The sequence below is a fragment of the Gobius niger genome (genome assembly GCF_951799975.1).
Source record: "Gobius niger genome assembly, chromosome: 4".
NCBI lineage: Eukaryota > Metazoa > Chordata > Actinopteri > Gobiiformes > Gobiidae > Gobius > Gobius niger.
Window position 1 is genome coordinate 19,634,660 of NC_136855.1, and position 18,846 is coordinate 19,653,505.

At 41.6% G+C, this 18,846-nt stretch overlaps 1 protein-coding gene across 7 annotated transcripts in view; it reads left to right on the forward strand.

Annotated features, from left to right (window-relative positions):
* Positions 1 to 18,846, forward strand: part of sox6 (SRY-box transcription factor 6) — a 99,211-nt gene that overhangs the window by 52,953 nt on the left and 27,412 nt on the right. For 5 of the 7 annotated variants that reach the window (XM_079555676.1, XM_079555675.1, XM_079555679.1 and 2 more), the window contains 3 exons: positions 4,927 to 5,099; positions 7,085 to 7,153; positions 16,216 to 16,339. In XM_079555676.1, the coding sequence (XP_079411802.1) occupies positions 4,927 to 5,099; positions 7,085 to 7,153; positions 16,216 to 16,339 (366 nt within the window). The remainder of the gene's footprint in view (positions 1 to 4,926; positions 5,100 to 7,084; positions 7,154 to 16,215; positions 16,340 to 18,846) is intronic. The other 2 variants (XM_079555678.1, XM_079555681.1) reach the window with 1 other exon arrangement.

Consider the following 18,846-nt stretch of genomic DNA (forward strand, 5'->3'; position numbering starts at 1 on the left):
TGCCCAGTGTCATGGATAGCGTTAAAGCGTGGCACCTCTCACATTATCATAATTAAAGTGAAGTGTGAATCTTCCACCATCATCAAATTATTAGACCCTATCACCATTTGGCATGAACAGCACAACTACACGAGATGAAGGGTTCTTTTATTAAGAGCCTCTCCATCTGCCAATCTTAAAAACTCTAAAACCCATTAAAAACAAAAAGTATTTCCTACAAGTGTCTTCATGCATTAAAGTGCCTATATCTTTTAATGTCACACTTTCAACCGAGTTCTAACTTTATATATACCTATACCTGTTTTCATTCATTTAGGCATATGTCTCCCTCTTCTGCTCTCAAAACACCTCCCAACAGTTGTTTACCTTAATAAATCCTTTTTGTGGTTCCTCTGGGGGTAATACAAGTGTTAATGGATTGATTGGGGGGGTCTTTCATCTCCCCCGGTGCAACTTTCCTGCCTCCGGGTCGGAGGCCCCAATACACACTAATGGAATCACGAAGAAGAAGCTAACAGGCTAACGGGACAGCTAACTGCTGGCTAGTGGCACTTAAACAGTTTAATTGAAAAAAATGTATCTCCATTATGTAATTGGATGTGCAATATCCGTCTCTCCCTTTGTCTTTTCTGTCAGCGTAGTATTTACTCTCACGGACAATTAATGAGTAAAAAAAACACTACATGCTACGATGCCTGCAGTGGCGCTTATGGCCTCTAGTGGCTAGTGAGTTACTTAGTTCTGCTTTAAAGCTCCTGAGTCTGACACATTCCCTAAACTTGCTTCGATACAGTTTGTATCTCAATAGCATTTTTGCACTGCTGCCTTCGTCCACAGTCATCTTGAACGCTCTCCTGGTATTCTGTGTATGTATTTATCATAACAAAAAAAAAATGCCAAAGCTATAAGATGAAGATGAAAGCCTGAACAAAGCACACAACACCGCCTCTTTAATGCATTTTGATAAATGCATATCAATAAGAAAGTTTTACTTATAACATCATGCAAGCGGGACAGCAGTGTGAGGTTCCTTAAAGTAAATTAAATGCAGGGCTATTCTCGCGCCCTGACAGGTATTCCATAACAAGGTAATAGGTTTCAGGGCATGAATTGGCTTATAGTCCGCTGCCATGTTGAATTGGAAGGGTAAGGGATTAGGGGGGCGCAGCTGCCAGTGGATGACAAGCACTTGTGAGGCACTGCTCATTGCTTACTGCTGGAGTTTTATTGGAAAGATTAACAGCTTTTTATATCGGGGCAGAGGCAGTCGGCCAGGTAAAACAGCTGTTGCTCATATTGTCTAGGTTGTAGGACAAGGAGACATGTTAACAGTGTATTATTGGACACGCATATGGCGGAGTGATAGTTGTATAGTGGTTAAAAGCAGTAGATAGTGCTGTTTGCAGCTTGATGTCCTGCCAACGCATTGACTTTGGTGGCTTTCCGTGACCCGAGAACAACATCTGTTTCTATTAGATTTTTATAAATACATCTGTAGCACAAACACCTCCTTGTACTTTATGTTTTCCTGGAGAAAGGTTTAAGGGAAAAAAAAGGTCTTTGGGTTAAAAGTTGTTGAAGACTCACAAAGGTGTCAATAGATGCCATTAGCGTTCATTCAGTTTGCTTTGTGCTTGGTCGAAAATGGGCATAGGGTCAAATGAATGGAGAGTTCACACATGTGCATTTACTCAGAACGTGTATTCTATCGATCTGAAGCAGCGTGTTACAAGCTACATCTGTGCAAAAAAATCCCGTCTAAGTACATTTTTTGAAGGGAGTAGCAAGTGCCTCAGCATCTCAGGCATTTAAGATATGTGTGCGCTGTGTAAGGATACCGCTTGGTACAATCGCAGCTTTTAGACAAGCCTTCATTTACTCGGGATGGGCGAAAGAATATATATGGAAGTGTCCACAAAAGCTGGCTGATCGAGAGACAAAGAAATTCCAGTCCTGGGGCGCTAAAATACTCAATTCAGTTCTGGTCATAATGGCTCAGCTGTCCCAACCAAAAGAACGGAAGAGAATAGGGTGCCTTGTGATTTTGCCCCTTTTTTTTCTCCTTTTTTTTTTTTTTTTTACCCCACCCTCCCTCACTTTTCTTGGTCTTTTTTGTGCCTGAATCTTTTATCTGTGTTATTCACTCGGGACTCTTCAAAGTAACAAGCCTCCTTCTTTTCCCTGGTACTGGACTTGGAACCCAAATTAGAGACTGCTTGATTAGAGCGGAGAGGAGGGAGCCAAGAGAGAGGGCGATGTGGGTATTGGACAGAACAAATCGCGCCCCTACAAAGTGCCTTTTATCCAAAGACCCGAGGCTCAAATGCCCCCGTCTCTCCCCAAGCAACCGTGGGTCTGCTTGTTTTCCTCTTATCATTTATTTAGTCGCCCGGTGATGTTTGCTGTCCCACTTTATGATGTTTGAAAGAAGTATTGAAATCTCTTGAAGGTAGATGCTGAATAAGCTGAATGAACTGTACAACTTCCTGTCTGTCTAAGGCCACGTCTGTTGCTGCTCTTGTGTCGCGCGCTGATGCTGTCAGTACTGTACGCATCCACATCTGTACTGGCTGCTGGGGTTTGTGTCGCGCCGGTTCGCACTTCCGACCTGTCAGTCTGCCGCGGAGAGTCCAATGTGAGGAGACGTGTTAACAGGCGACCCCCAGCCCCACCACTGTTAAAAGCCATGCAATATGCAGGAAACGGCCTCTTTTGTCAGCACGCCGGTCAGACACAGACCACGATTCCCCTCTCTGCCACCACCCAATGAAACTTTTATCCGCATTTTAAAACCGATCTATAATTCAGAACAGGAAGAAAGAGATTTTTTACACTTGCGCTCTGAAAACGTTTGTATTTGATTTTTGACGGGCTTATCTATAATTGAATTCTTGGTTTACGTTTCAAAGGAAATTCTGGAAAAAAAGTTGTCAGTAGCATTTTTTTTTTTTTTTCTTTCTTTTTTTTTTTTGCAGAGAATAATAAACACAACTGACAAAAAGCCTAAAGAAAAAGGGCAGCTGGGACTTCCCACAGTTCAAAATCAAGACAATGGCCCCTCTGTTAGCATTCTCTTGGTGTCCGAGCTGAGCCCCCAGCACTTAGACTGACTCGCCAGATTCTGCACTGAAATGTTAAATAACGCCATGTTAACTAAACGCACACTAAATTAAACAGTTACATTACATTTTACTGTTATCATTTCAATGAGCGAACACACATTTTGGCTCATAATTAGAACTGTAATAGGACTCCAGGGTGAGAAAGTGTCACTGATTCTGGATGCCGTCTTTGTTTTGCCTGCTTGTTCCGGTCTTCAGATTATTTTCGTGGTTATTTTTCATATCGTGCCATCTGTCTATTGTTAAACCCTCTTATCTCGCCACTACACTGATCGCAATTTAGTGTTGCTGTTGACTAGATATGACCTGGAAAACAACCTGGACACAAGCAAAGGTTAATAACATTTGTACTGATTGCATCAATTTTACAGATACGCTATTCACAACAAGTGTAGTTGGCAGAATAAAAAGTCAATTCAGGCCTTGGAATCCACACGCAGGCCCAATGAATAGCTGCTTTTAGGCGCTCTTTTCGTTGAGAGCATAAATGGAGAATTGCAGCGAGCAGAGGAGGCCGAGCCGAGGTTCATACCAGCCTGCAGCCAGTAAATTGCTCTGAATGGGTTCTAGAGGTTGACAGGTCCTATTAAGACAAACGGCTTTCCTCATCAGAGAGATAAAATAAATCAGGTGTTTAGTCAAATTAAAATAGTTTGAGTGGAGCGGGCCCCTGGGAGCTCTCGGGAGAAACTCAAGACAGATGTGTCCAGAGAGCGGGGTAAGACACCCAGGAAAGACTTGGCCTCTGGTTGGCCCCAAGCCAGCGTTCTGCTCTACTGTTATCGGGACTACCAAGCTTTTATCCTTTTCCCTCTGACTCTGTCCCATTGCCGTTGTTCTCCCCGATCAGCTTGTCACGCTGGAGTGGAGTGGGAGGAGAGTGAGTTACTGTCTAGCCTCTCACGGGCAATTATGTTGGCTGTGTAAGTCAATGGTAGGATCACTTAGCATTGATTAGACAGAGGGAGAGAGCGGTGAAGCAGAGTGGCGCTCTTGATAACACACACACGCACAGTGCAGACATGTGACGAGCCCTGGTTAGGCATGTGTGCTGCAATACAGATCTCTAGTGAAAAAAGTTAAGATATTCTGACAAAGTGGACCTTAACTCCGTCTATTTTGGAGGATAAAGTAGGTAGTAGTGCAGTATTTAACCAGAATTAGACCAGGGCTTTATAAAGGCAAAACTGAACCACTTAAGAGACAGGACTCAACTTGTACGTCTGATACTAAGTGAGAAAGATAACTGTAAAAAATAAATAAAACAAAAACAAAGTCCTATGCAGTGCCTCCTCCAGATGTCTGTGTAACAGCAGTTGTACAGTACCATGCACGCTTTTCTGCTGTAGCTGATATCACACGAAGTTAGAACCAGAGGACGCTCATTCAGACAAAGCCTCCTGCTATAGTACTTTGATATAAGCTGCCAGCTCAGTTTGACTGCACCCTGCAGCTCTTTGTCCACAAACTGGGAACAATTCCTTGCCTTTCTCTCCCTGAAAGCTGTGAGCACCAGCTACAGCGAAATAGACAACTTCAGGCTGTGTGACCTTAACACTCAAAGTGAAATCACTGCAGTCGGCTGCAGCCCAAGTGGTTCTCTTTATGCTTTACATTGTGACCTGCACAATAACACAATGTGATGATTGTTGTGAGCTCCATGCTCACTTTCTATATTTAGTCGTACACAATTGCCAAGTCTCACCATAGACTCCCTCTTGTTGCTTCTTTGGTCATAGCTTTAAATGTAGGTTTCCTGAAGTAGTATATGTCTTGCTCATGTCCGTTCATTCTGCTTACTCAGGTACTCCAGAAAGCCTTGCGGAGAAGGAGCACCAACTCTCCACGATGATCACGCAGCTCATCAGCCTAAGGGAGCAGCTCCTGGCGGCCCACGATGAGCAGAAGAAACTGGCTGCTTCACAGATGGAGAAACAGAGACAGCAAATGGAGCTGGCCAGACAACAACAGGAACAGGTAACAATGCTTATTGTCTTATTTTCAAAGAGGAACTTATATGTTTTTGTTTTGAAAAGTTATGTATATTATATTGTTTTGAAGAACATTGGACATGTAAAAAGATGATGCTCATTTCTATGTCTATCTTGTTATGTTATGTAGCCATGGTCTTATGCGGTCACTACCTCAAATTCGACTGTTTGTTGTCATTCCCCATATCTCAGTAAATCTGTAATAGATCCTCCCAAAGTGGCGTCTCTTAAATTCTGCGGCGTGTCTCAGTTTGACAACCCACTGCCAATAAAATCTCGCTCTGCACAAGTTATAAGAAATAATATTAGATTTAAGAGTTTCCGTATTACCTCTGATTCTCCTGTCATGCTCTCGCGCCCACGTTTATGCTGTGTGGCTGGAAAAGCGTTATTATGACTGTGCTAACAAATGCAAGGGAATGCGAGAATTAAACGTTATATTAAACACGGAAGTCCTCTATATCTTGTAAATCGGCTCCTATTAGAACAAGGCTGGCATTAGATTTGCGGCACAAATCAGGCCAATGAGCCATATTGTACAAATCAGCAAATTAGCGGGGGCCATGGAGTGTGTTAATGTCTGGGAAGAAATAAGGACACAAACTATCCACACGGGCGACACTTTTATTATCAGCAGCCGCGCTAATGGCTACGAGTCAATTATCAGCAAGGAGTTCACTCAGAGTTTTCCCTGCACGCTCACACCTTCCCCAACAGAATGAAGAGAGATATCCCATCTACCTTGAAGTGATGTATTTGGTCATAGTACACTAATAATACATTAACACTATTGATTTCTTTTTCAATCAATGGTGTACATTTGCAAACCGCCACCGCAACACTGTACGGCCGTGCTACAGAGACGTGACGATGGGAAACGTTTCATTATTGTTGAGCCCCCTTTTTTTTCTTTCTTTTTTTTCCCTTCCTCTTTTTCTTTTAAGGGACGAATATTAATAAAAAACGAGGCGAGAGTGCTAGCCCGCTGGGATTCAGGGTTTCATCAAGCCATCACGATACAACGCCGTAATTAACTGTTGACACTCCTGAGAAAGGCGGCACAAATTAATCTTGACACATTTGCAGACGACTGGTATCTTACAGTGAACACTTTGTAATTATATTTAAAAATGAAAATTAAATGACACTTAGAACCGGGGTTGTCACGCTCAATGAAGTGGGCATGTAGCGGGAGAGACGGCCGGGATGAGCTGGAGCTATAGAGGTATAAGTCGCATGCATATCTCTCGACGCTTCTTCTTATGGACCACTAGCGTTGCCATTGAGACTATGGAATAAAATGAAAACACGCACGTGCTGGAGAAAGTTTTCTACGTGTTATTTTGATTTTACAGATCGCCAGCCTCCTAGCGTAATTGCTTGTATCACCTAAGTCTTTATTCCATTAAATTGAGATTTTTGTTTTATTCTCCTTTCGAAACACAGCGTAAACTTTCTGTGTCCTCAACCAAGACTTGTTGCAATATAAGGCGCTCATCCTGTCTCGGTCATCTTAGGAATTGTTTTTATTTTCCATTTATGTAATTTATAATAGGATGCTAACAATATTTAGATTTTTATTGTTAGAATTTGTTTGTAAGATTTCAAGCTCGGACATATAATAAAGGGTTAATGGCAGAAAAGGGCGAGAGCATAATTGTTATTTATTTATTGTTATTTCACACTTTAAGTACATTACAATAAGAGCTGCGTGATATGGCACAGATAAATATGTAAATTATTATTTTTTACGTTTTTCATATCAAGGAAATAACAGACAAGATGCACCTTTTAAACAAACCTCGGATTAAAGATTAAAATAAAGCTTTTCATTGTATTTAGCAATAAATAATATAGTTTCCTCAAGACTTGACAATTAAAAAGCCCCAGATCATAATTGTGATTGACCAAATTACAGATTACGATTTTGATTACATATCCCACCCCCCCCACCCTCTTCTCTTTTAACAGATTGCAAGACAACAGCAGCAGCTTTTGCAGCAGCAGCACAAAATCAACCTCCTCCAACAGCAGATCCAGGTCAGTGACTGTGTTTCTGTAGACTGGTAACATTTCCCCCCTTTTCCTGTTCAGCGCGCACTTTTCCTCTGTAGTGTAATTAGTGTACATCTACTGTTGCTAAGATCAATACAATTAAACTTTAAAGCACTCGCCGTTTAACCAACTTCTGTTCGGGACTGTTCTTCTAATCTTTTTCTTTAATTTCACGTCAATCTACCGTTCAACACTCATCAAATGTTAATTACCTGTTGGGGGTTTAAAATATGGAGGGGAATAATTAGCACGTCTTAATGAACAAAAAAAGGGGGAAAAGTAACAACAGCTAATGAGTGGTGTTAATGAGGAGGAGCTTGTAGGTGGGGGACATGAAAGAGGCTGGTAAATGCCTCTGAAACTGAACAGTCCCATAAGGCCTGCATCAGCCTCACACTGTACCCTGACATGCTTTTGATAATGCAGCCAGCATTGTTGCTCTCTTAAGTTTTGTTATTGGTTGGCTTGATGATGCTACACAGAGCCAAAATGGGACCACCCGGGCAGAAGATAGCTGGACATGGTCAGATTGTACACAGTAATGCTGGAGCGGTCGCTGGTCAAGGCTAAGGGCTGGATGCCTGAGTGAAGCCTACGTTATCCTGTGTCAGGCACATCCTTCTCCACTGCCTCCTCTCGTTGTTCTCACTTACAACTCCCTTTCCAGTGGGATTATTTTAGTCTTTCTCTACACTGCCCAACAATATTTCAGTTTAATTTGAGTTGTATGACCCTTAATCTGCGTATTCACACTATGGGCACACTAGTAAATCTTTTTTTTCTAAACTTACAATTAAATGCACTGTAGAAAATATCAGTGTATTATTTAAGTATGGGTCCTTAATCTAAAACAGATTGATTTGGCTGTGTGTTTGTGTCTGTTAGAGAGGGAACACTAATCCTTATTTAGGGTCCTTCTGATCATCAAAGTCTGTCTGTTTTGGCTGGAGGGAGAAAAGCCTTGTTTAAGAGCCTGTGGCCTCATGCGAGGGGAACTAGTCGGTGATGTTACTGTGGACACCAGTAGTCACTGTCCACCGTCCAAACCATAAAAGTGAACAAATCTGTTGGGGGTGTAACCTGAGACTGTTGTTGCCCAGTTATAATGGCTTATAAGGTGTTCAAAAGAGAGGCTTCAAAAGAAAGCCAACAGTTGAAATGTTTGTAAAAAGAGGAAATTTCAGTTTAATAGGTCCCTCTATTGAGAACCAGCTGTCATTTATCCTTCTCCATCGTTCTCACAAGAAAGAGAGATTTACTCTTTGTCCACTGGGATTACAATGTCACTTGTCTTAAGATAGCAGATGTTTTGATTGCAGTGGTAGGCGCTTATCAAAGCCTAAGGCTGTGTGTGTTTTTGCTCAATGTGTTTTTATTTATTTCTTCCATCCTGTTCTTTGAAAAAGTGTTGGCACTTATTCAATCCCAGGATGAGATTAAGTTAGAGTTAATTTCGGGGGAAATTTTGAAAGGCCATTCGGAGGTTGTCACGGTTAAAGCATGTTATTTGTGTATGGGCTGCACTTTCTATATTTAAACATATACGTTTGGATCATAGCTTTGGAAACCCACAGCATCTTCATAACCTCACGGAGACACACATCAAGAGTTTAAATATTGGCTGAAAGGTCATGGTGAACTTTATCTTCACAAACAGCTGTAGAACACAGAGCTGCCGAGATGAAACAGAGGAGCATTGGATTAGATTTTTTTTTATTATTACAATATCATAAAACAGTCCTTTATCAAGAGCTGCGGCATTGATGTGTCACCCCTGAGTGCATTCAGAACCAAGGGCTGACAGATAGCAACTTTCAGTGGAGGCCATTGTTGAGCACCGTTTTCTCACTTGTTTGCACAGCCTTGACAATTTTTTTTTTTTAGTTTGCAATGCTTTTTGACCTTCACAATACTTAATTTATTCTGGTTTTAAAGTCAAACTAAAATAACCGCTCTTTGTACAATAATCTTCATAACCGCAATGGTAAAGAATTGTGATTTTCGTCTTCATCTGCCATAAACCTTCGGAAGCCTTGCATTTTTTTCATTGTGTCATGAAACAAGTCCCTGCCATATGATGCTGTTTATTTATGCAAAAAAAATAATAATAATAGTAATTGCAACAGCATGGGTAATATTTAAAGGCAGTGTTCTGCATTTAAACCCACACACATGCAGTATGGTAATTGCGCAAGATAACCGGGCTAATTTGTGTGTTCTCTGAAGCTTTTGTTGTTTCCCCGGCACAAATGATGTTCACAGTATGAGCCTCTTATTAACGCACTGGCAAAAAAAAAAGAAAAGAAAAAAATCTGAAATAGTAGATATTGTTAAAGAGAATGCGTAAGTCCCCTAATTAGCGCAGCTTGATTGGAACTGTTAGCAAGATAACAAGAGAATAATAGAGAAGGGATATCATAGTGTGTGTATGTGCGTATGGAGGGGAGGGGGGGTTGGTGTTAGAGGGTGTGTGATTCGCCGCCAGCGCTTCCCCTTGTGTCGCAGCCCGCTGTAGTAGGATTATGTGGGGTATTAACAGCCCAGTCAGACGAGGTTTGGCTCCCACCCAGGCAGGCTCGGTCCATTTGAGGGGACTGTTAGCTGATGAAGATGTGCACATGCAAGACTGAAGATAAAAGAAAGTCATGACCTGACTCATTAGCCCCCGTGATTTAATATATTGACACACTTGGATCCAAATAATTCAGTTTAGTGGACCCGATTGGTGCGGGCGACAGAGAAGGGGGGGGGAGGGATCAATTTAATTAGTTATGAAATGTGACCGCTTGTCAAAGAAGCGCCGGGATAAATGCTGACGTTTCATAAAGTCGTGCGTTTTAAACAATAAAGACGGCGCGGTCCATTCAAAGTTAATGTTGCACAAAGGGCTGTAATGGCCTTAGCTCCAGTGATCATCTGCAAATGAAACCTAAGTGAATGAGGTTTTGTATGCAAATATTGACCAGGTTATACTCGTCCTTGCAGTGTAATTGTCTTTGTTGGTTTAGCCTGGCCATATCATGCATTTTTCTCACAAGTCGGCTTAAAGATTATAACGTCTTGTACTTGTCTTGCTTTAACTGCTACAATGTGGCATCCCAAACCCTGAAGGCCTTCTTTTTACGAGTTACCTGAAGGCTTCATAAAGCAGTCTAACGAAAGGATATATTATGAGGTCAACTTTGAGCTTTCTGTCACCTGTGAAGAATAACAAGAAAGGTATTATTGCACGTAAACTCTACCACGGCGTCTTACAATTCAAGCGCTAATGTCACACACGCAAAACAGCTCATTTCATCTGTTCAGCCGTTGCCTTTATAAATATAAAGTCGGAAAATACTAGGAATTAATCGTGAATTCAGTCCACATTCCTCTTCCTCTGGTTGGCAAATGCATAACACTGACAGGAGAACAGTATTATGAATCTGAACTTGCCCTGTGGTCAGTTGTTGCTTTCGTTTAGTCCCTCCCTCCAGTGTGTGTTTTCTTTGCTAATGTTTTCTGTAAACTGTTTTGTCCTTGTTTGCCGTGGTGCGGTCGTCCTCCTCCTCCTCAGCTGTAGGCACATTCGGAGGGATACGCAGCCACATTAACTGGATCGACTGTGTACGGGCAGCAGGCGCGGAGAAAGGGGCGCATGTTTTCTTAGGCCACGACTGGCAAAGCACTGCATTCAGCTCAGGGCCGACGCAATAAGAAAGAGCGTTCTGTTATTGCTGTGAAGGGGAGTCCAAGCATTTCCCAGAGGAACAAAGTCAATGAGCATCTTGTCTAATCACTGTATATCCATTCAAACGTTAATAATAACAAATTAACCTTGCATTTTTTTTGTCTTAGTTGTTTGATCCGTGTGGTGAAATTTTGGGAGGCAATGTCTTGAAGATAGAGAAAACAGAACAGACTAAACAAGACTTAAGATAAGAAAGAAACAAACAAATTAAGCCACATGAACTTTAAAACTTAAAACTGTATATATTAACACACAGATCTTAATCGTTGAAACCACAGCTGAACAATGACCGAAATGCAATTTGTCCAGCATCAGCTCCAAACTGAACAGTGCTGCAATTTCAACCTATACAACCATATTATTTGTTAAGCCCAACCTGCCACAGCCCCCTCTTCACATTGACAGCACACAGCCGGTCGTGCTTATCGGACTCACCCGTGTCCAATGTTCTTTTGAATCTCACTCACCCCCCGCCACGAGGGTCTCAGGCCTTTCGCTTATTCCTATTTCTTTCCGGCAGGCATATGTATGTGTGGGATAATGGATGTATCCCAATAGGTTTTTTTATGTCTACCCTTTTCTCTTGGTAGTGTTCACTGCATTTTGTATTCTTTTAAGAAATTAAGAAAATAAACTGCAGAAATGCTCTAAATACCAAGCAGTGTTTTTGAGCAAACACTACTTTTACCCAGATTTCCAAAGGAGCTGGTGATGACGGACGATTGGTCCGTGCAGATTTTCAGTAGGCGGGTTAGAGGGCTACACTGGCCCTGCTTTCAAGCTCCCGACTTAATATAGACATATTGGAATGGCTCTTTTCCAAAGAGGCTTGTTTTACTGTGTAAGGAATTAGTGGAACAAGAAGTCATCTATTGGTTGGTCCCTAAGGAATAACCCGACTCTTGTGTCTACATTTACTGCTGTTTCTATAAAGTCCTTTGTCCAGGGCAACGCTCAAAGCAGCCGTACCAAACCGTTCCTGCTATCACTATTAATCTACTAATTGTTTTAGTTTGTTTTGACGCTTGCAATAGATAAATAAAACCTTCAAGATGTTTGTCCTATATTTCTTTGTGAAAAACACACTAGCTTTATGTTTGGGACATAGGAAGCTGTAAATCATGTGGATGGATCGGCTGGTTGCTCTAGAACAAGGGGTTTACTTACTTATTTCATGAATATGAATCAGTCTACACTACCTTTTGAAAATATTATACTCATCACAGCCTTACATATAAAAGAAATGATTATGTTCTTTGACCCCCTCACTCATGAAGATATTAATCTTGTAACGCCTTTATATGTCGAACTAAGAAATGTTGAAGTTCATCGGCAGAGAGAAAGCAGGGAGGTTAGGAACTGTTGATACAAAGGTATCTTTGTTGTTGACCTGCACCTCTCCATTGTATGTGTCCTCCACGTTTAAGCACGCTTATGTCCACTGCTACAGTCAGGAATAATGTGGCTGGATGCTTCAGTCTAGTGGGTGGTAATATAAAGACCTTCATTTAGAGCCACAAGTCTGGAGCATCAAAGTCTGCTTTAAATCTATTGATCTACTGGTCTGATTACCATTAGCTACAGACAAATCCATACGGCATCACACTCCTGTCGGATCAAAGTGTTAGTGTGCCATATGATGTTTTGCTGTCTGGCTGAAGCTTACTGTAACTACTGATGCTGATAATAAGGTATTTGTTTTTGTGAAATGTATTGTCTGTTGGTGCAATTGCCTTTCCACTGCAGTGCAAATATATTGAAGTGTTTAGAGGTACCCAGAGCTTGCCTGAGTTTTTTAGTTAAAATAAAGAAAGAAAGAAAGAAAGAAAGAAAGAAAGAAAGAAAGAAAGAAAGAAAGAAAGAAAGAAAGAAAGAAAGAAAGAAAGAAAGAAAGAAAGAAAGAAAGAAAGAAAGAAAGAAAGAAGTGTAGTTATTTAATTTAGTAAATGTAACTTATCACTACCCATTTAGTCTAATTTTTAGTTAGGAAATGTGTGTGAACTGTCAGGTCGTAGAATAACAGCTGTATCCTACTCACACCGATGTTTAAAAAAAAAAGAAAGGAAAATGTGTGGAAAAAGTGTGCATGCAATTTAGTGTTAAGTTTTTTTTTGTACATTTTGTGTTAATAGACAATAATAACTTTTACTTGCGCTTTAAAAAGTGTATTGTATACCGTTGGTTTACAATTGCTTCATGAATGCAGATTTACAATTACAGAATATTAAAATGATTTTTGAAAAGGGAAATGACTACGGATTGTATCAGAGACATGCAGCTGTGAGAGGTGAGAGAAAAGGTGTCAAGTAGCAATTAATGAGGATATTAGACAAAATCTCTGTGGATGAGATGAATAAGACTCGTGTGTAAAAGAGGCAGCTGTTCATCTTTGTTCTTCGTGCTGCTGTTTTGTGCCTGTTTTGTGGCTGCAGGTTCAGAGTTTTCAGTAGCGTGGGTCTAAAGAACAGTCATTGGGGTTCCTTTGGCCTCCTGGGAGCTCTAGAGGCTCTAAAATAAGGTGATGAGCACAGTGTTGACAGAGGCCCTGCTGAGAGCTATATCTTAACATGATGCTGTATGTCTTCATGTCTCTTCTTAAGTGACCTTCTCGCAGGTTAGGAAACTGTTCAAAATAGTTGAGTTTGACTTATCTCCATTTTATAAATATCTTGTCTTCGTCCTCATCTTGTAACAGTATGTTTAATGTATTAAGTACAGGCAGTGTTTGCGAGTCAAACAGATTGCTGGCTGGCCCACTCTAGGCTTCATCAGGCCATATGAATTGATGATACATGTAGTAAGGATGCCGAGTTCCCCGGAAACCTCTGTTGGTGCGTGTGCTGTGGTGCAGGGGCCACGGCCAAGTCTGTCTGACTGATCACTACAGATGCTCCTCTTCAAGTATTCTGAGTCAGATTCTCAGCGCTGGGTCTTGAGGGACAAACAATAGCACCTGTTCCTCATAAGATAGCCCATTCATGTATCTTTAATGAAGCCTGGGGGCAGATGGTGTGAAATGACATTATCCAGTACTTAGCAATGCTAAGACAAAAGCAGAGCCGTGCCAGCTCCACAATGCTGCTGCATTTATGAGAGGAGGACTCTGCCCGAGCGCCCGCTCACATCTGCTCCACTTCACTCTGCGACTCCTCAAGACCAGCCCTGCAATAGAAACATCTTTGGCACTCAGCCTGTGTACAGCCAACTTAACTTTTCACTGTTTTGACGTGCTGCTACTACAGGGATTTGTTCATGTGCTTCAATGTTTTCACTTACTTAAATTTCATGTTCATAATCTTGTATGAACATTACATTTTCTAAATTGATTTGATTTTATCAATCTTATTATCATAAATGTAAGCACCTTGTCTGTGCCCTTAGGTAAAATGATAAGCAATAATAAACCTGGAATAACAATTTTCCCTGTAAATTGTGTCCTGATTAAAATGTTGTAATTCATTTTACCACTATAAAAAAATTAAAAGCCTCTTAATCAAGATTTTAATACATAATTACAGAATGACATTATTATTTGGACAATTTTATGTATTTTATTTATGTGTGTATGGATTTACAGGACCAGCAAACAACCATTTTTCAACAAAGGAGAAATAAGTAGGTTGCTGACAGAAAGGTTGTAAAACCCGGACAAATATTTGTAGTGGCAGTTTGCTGCTAAATAATGACTATTCTTTAAAGGCATATTTCTCTAACCGTATTATTTACCGCTGGTGTGCGGTACTTAAGATTAGCCGCACACTGCTAACACAGTGCTCTGCCCCGTGACTGCCACACATTCAGCTGCAGACTCCATCTGGTTTTACAGTCCAAATACACAGACAGAGAAACGCTGTGTTCCTCTGTGTCCCCCGCCTGTCACTGGCCCTACCTCATGTTGTGACATTAATTATTGTGCTTTTCCATATGTTCCATACATGCAAGGCCAAGAGCCATCTTTCATCCACTCAGCCTGGAAACTTGGAGTCTAAATCCCTGTAAAGCAATGTTTTATTTAAAGTCATTCGTCGCAGTTTCTTTGTTGTTGAGAGCACATTTTACAGAATTTCGAAAAATTACACACTTTTTTCTATTCTTCTACAATACACTTTCAGCACTTCTATAAAAGCACAGTAGGCATAAATGATCGCATTTACTTTTTTTAGTTGAGCTTTGCACCTCTTGACAGATCGATAAAGTAGTTTTGAGTAGCGTTCTTGCTGTCGTAGAAACTGGTTGCACCTGGTGTGGTTGGAGTCTATTGGGGGGTGGGAGGCTGGAGCAGACCTGAGCCCGAGTGTCGGGGGGGGGGAGCAGCTCAGCGCAGGTTGATTTCATGCCCCAATGCAGCAGCCGTAATTGCACCCAGACCTTTTTATTGCAAGTTGATTTTAAAGAGGGATGAATGAGGAGACATTCTGTAAAGTGTTTATTTTGGGGGATGACCTTTATTAACCCATTTTCCAGACTGGTTCCCTTGAGGTGGCCTGGCCGGGTGCTAGATTAACCCTTACAGGCTCTGCTCCTCATCACTGACTTTCAGGAAGCAGGCAATGACAGTATGATTGGCCTTTGCAACATGTGTGCGAAATGCCCACATGGTACTTTTAAAAACATGAACTACTCGGCCACCTTTGACACTCACAGTAGAGGCTTTGCACTGATATTCCCCATAGACCGCTAGTCAGCAACAGGCAGTATGCTGAAGGTTAATCTGTGAGTGGAAGAGACAGAAAATGACATCAAAATGAAATACAGCAGGCAATGCGCTCCTGCTTGCTCCACTCCAGCTGAAAAAAACTGCAGTAAATTACTCCATTGTCTTTAGGCTTTATCACCAGCATAAATGATCTGTGTCATTATCTGAGCTGGTGAACTCACCCTGAGGTGACTGTGCATGCATGTACATGATAATCAGCTCTGTACTGCACCTGTAAAAGCATTCAACAATTCTCAGCTGACATGCTGTATTGACTTCAACACCCGGGCCAAATGCTTTTTATGTAAAGTACTTCTCAATAGGAGTCACAGAGCCTCATAGCTCCTCTGTCCCCTCTCCTGCATGTCATTTCATTTAACCTAACTGTAACAATATGTCCATGCTGAGGCTTTGATGTGTCCAGGTAAAATTGTGGTTGGGATTAAGCAGGCATGGCTTGGCCAGGTATTGTGTGAGCACACGAGAGCCGTCAGTGGCACAGAGCTCCTGTCAACACGCGTTAGGGAGAGCTGTGATCTGGCCTCCCCCTGAGATGCCTCTGTTTCAGTGTATGGTGCCGATGCTAAGGCCTCTCTCTGATCTCTGCTCCTATCTGTTCAGCAGGTCCAGGGTCACATGCCTCCGCTCATGATCCCCATTTTTCCACACGACCAACGCACTCTGGCAGCGGCAGCCGCTGCCCAGCAAGGCTTTCTCTTCCCACCAGGAATGTCTTACAAGCCAGGTATGTTTGCTACAACATCTACAACTTTAGCTACTATGTTCCAAGTGCACTGTAGTTTGCTGCAGACATTTTATTAATGCCTATCAGTGGCATGCCACGTTCAATCTGAACGTGATTCTGAAGCAAAAGCATGACAGTTTTCGCATTCATTTGCAACAATAGATGTGGGCATGGCTGAACAGGAATGTAAACAATTCTTCTACATAAAGGTATCTTTCAAGAGACTTGATGTTCCCACAATTTTACAAGTACCTGGATGTGCAGAATCATGACACGCAATACAATTTAAAGAAATTATGTAATTAAAGGATAATAAAATTGAATGTTTTTACTGCTTGTGTGAACATGCAACACTTTTGTCTTTTCAATTTATAATGCCTCTGTCAAATGTCTCCCCTTTCATTATCATGCATTCCTTTTCTGTTCACAAAAAGCTCAACAAACCTCACAAATGTATTTTAATTTGCAATTATTATTAGATATGTCTGTAAATATGTTTTTGGACATTGAGATTATTTTTAGATTATTTTCCTACTATAGTTTTACCCGTGAAAGTGTGAAAAATGGCAAGTTCTTGGTCAAGACAAAAACACAAAGAAGTCAACACGCTCACAGCAAAATATAAAAAGGTGTGGTTGAGCAGTTAATGAATTAAGTATAAAACCACACAGTGAAAAAAAAAGAGAAAGTCAGCTCTTTTGGAATTGTGGAGGCATGACAGCTTAAACAAAGTGCCTGAGGGGGAGTCTTTTGCCAGTGCGCTTTATGAAATAGGATTGACACGAAAAATGTTTTAGTTCAAATAACACAAGCTATTATGGAACCATGGTCCGGGGTCGCCCCGTGTATAGCTCATGCATTATTCACGAGCCTGAAGAAATAACAGGAGGGGTCTGAAAATGACTCTTCACACAAGGTATTTGCGAGACCTCAGCCATTCGACACAATAAACAGACGACAATGTTATCGCCACCTGCAGAGTGAACAATAAGCTGTTGCGTATTTCTTCATGAAGCGAGTGGCCAACCATTCACTCCCAAGACTAATACGCTCTAATCTGATGTTATCATTATGACACAGCTCCCAGGGACCACTGCTTAAGGCAGCGGCCCCGTGGCGTTCACATGGAAACACAGTCATTCCTGCACCATAGTGTTAAGTCATCAGCCCGTCCACCGTCTGTGCTCAATGGCCTGGTGTTGCATGGTAGACAAGCACAGCCATAGAAACAGCAACTCATCTTTTAAACAAATAGATATGCAATGGACTTCTCAGTCTGTTTACTCAGACTGCAGCCAAATGGAAGCATTAAAACTGATGGACCTCTAACCTCTAATGTGTGAAGTAGACATCTTGGTACTTATCACTTATTTTTGTTTTTCTATGTGGGCACAGAATGATTTGTTTGTTATTGTAAGTCAGTTTATTTAAAAAGATATACACTGGTAAATTCAAATCCAGGCATCTGACCGGATCAAGTGTGGCAATTGTAGTCAGTGAGGACATGCATCATCACTTGATCTGCTGTAGGAAAGGTCACTGGTGTCTGTCAACTCTCAGCAAATATATGATTTATATTTCACACATGAGTGGAGAGATGTAGCCTGTCGCGACCTGGCTGAAGTCACAAGTGTTCCCTCTCAATCTCAAACCTACTTCTGGGCAAAGAAAACAATGGTGCGCACAGAAAACATAGAAAATCACAATTCCCTCAAGCAATAGAATTCAACCGGTACTCTGCCTGTTCTCCTGTAGTTGCAGTCCAGACGTAGATCTTGAGGTGCAGGTCCCCCCAGCACTGTGGGTGCGCTCACTTAACACATGACCCTTCATGGTTTCACATAACATCCAGACACCCAGCCATTTATTACCATTCTACATCACGGACAGAGACAGAAGGAAAGTGATACCAAAAAGAGGAGGTGTAGAAATAACCACAGTGCATACAGGCCAGCACTATTTGAAACCAGCACTCCTGTGTGATTTTATTTGCTACTAAATGGGGATTGAATTTCCATGGCCTGTATCACATTGTGCTGTGCTGTACAAGATTGTAAAGTGAGGCAAGCAGGCGATGGCAAAGTGAAAGAGAGGGTATATACATTTACCCTGTCTTTGGGTTTAATGGCTCCATATGTTTGTGAAGAGAAGTGACAGGCAAAAGTGGGGTGTGAGCACGGGCCAAGTTCCCCTCCCCCCCTTCCATGCGCCCACCTCCCTCACAGACACATGCACCCGTCTGGGGCTGCTCTGTCCGTCCCAACACACTGGCCGAGTGTGCGAAAGCTTCTGGTAGTCAGTTAAACACCCCTGTGAATATCACTCACACAGCAGCCATTTTTATACCCCTGTCTGACAAATGTGCTGATGGCAGGCCAAGAGTAGTGAATTGTAATGAATAGTGCTGCTATTTGAAGACCTTTTTTTTTCCTTTTTTTTCTTCCCCACTTGCTTGATCATAGTGATATGCGAGCTGATAAGGCATACAGCTTCACTCCTTTCGCTCT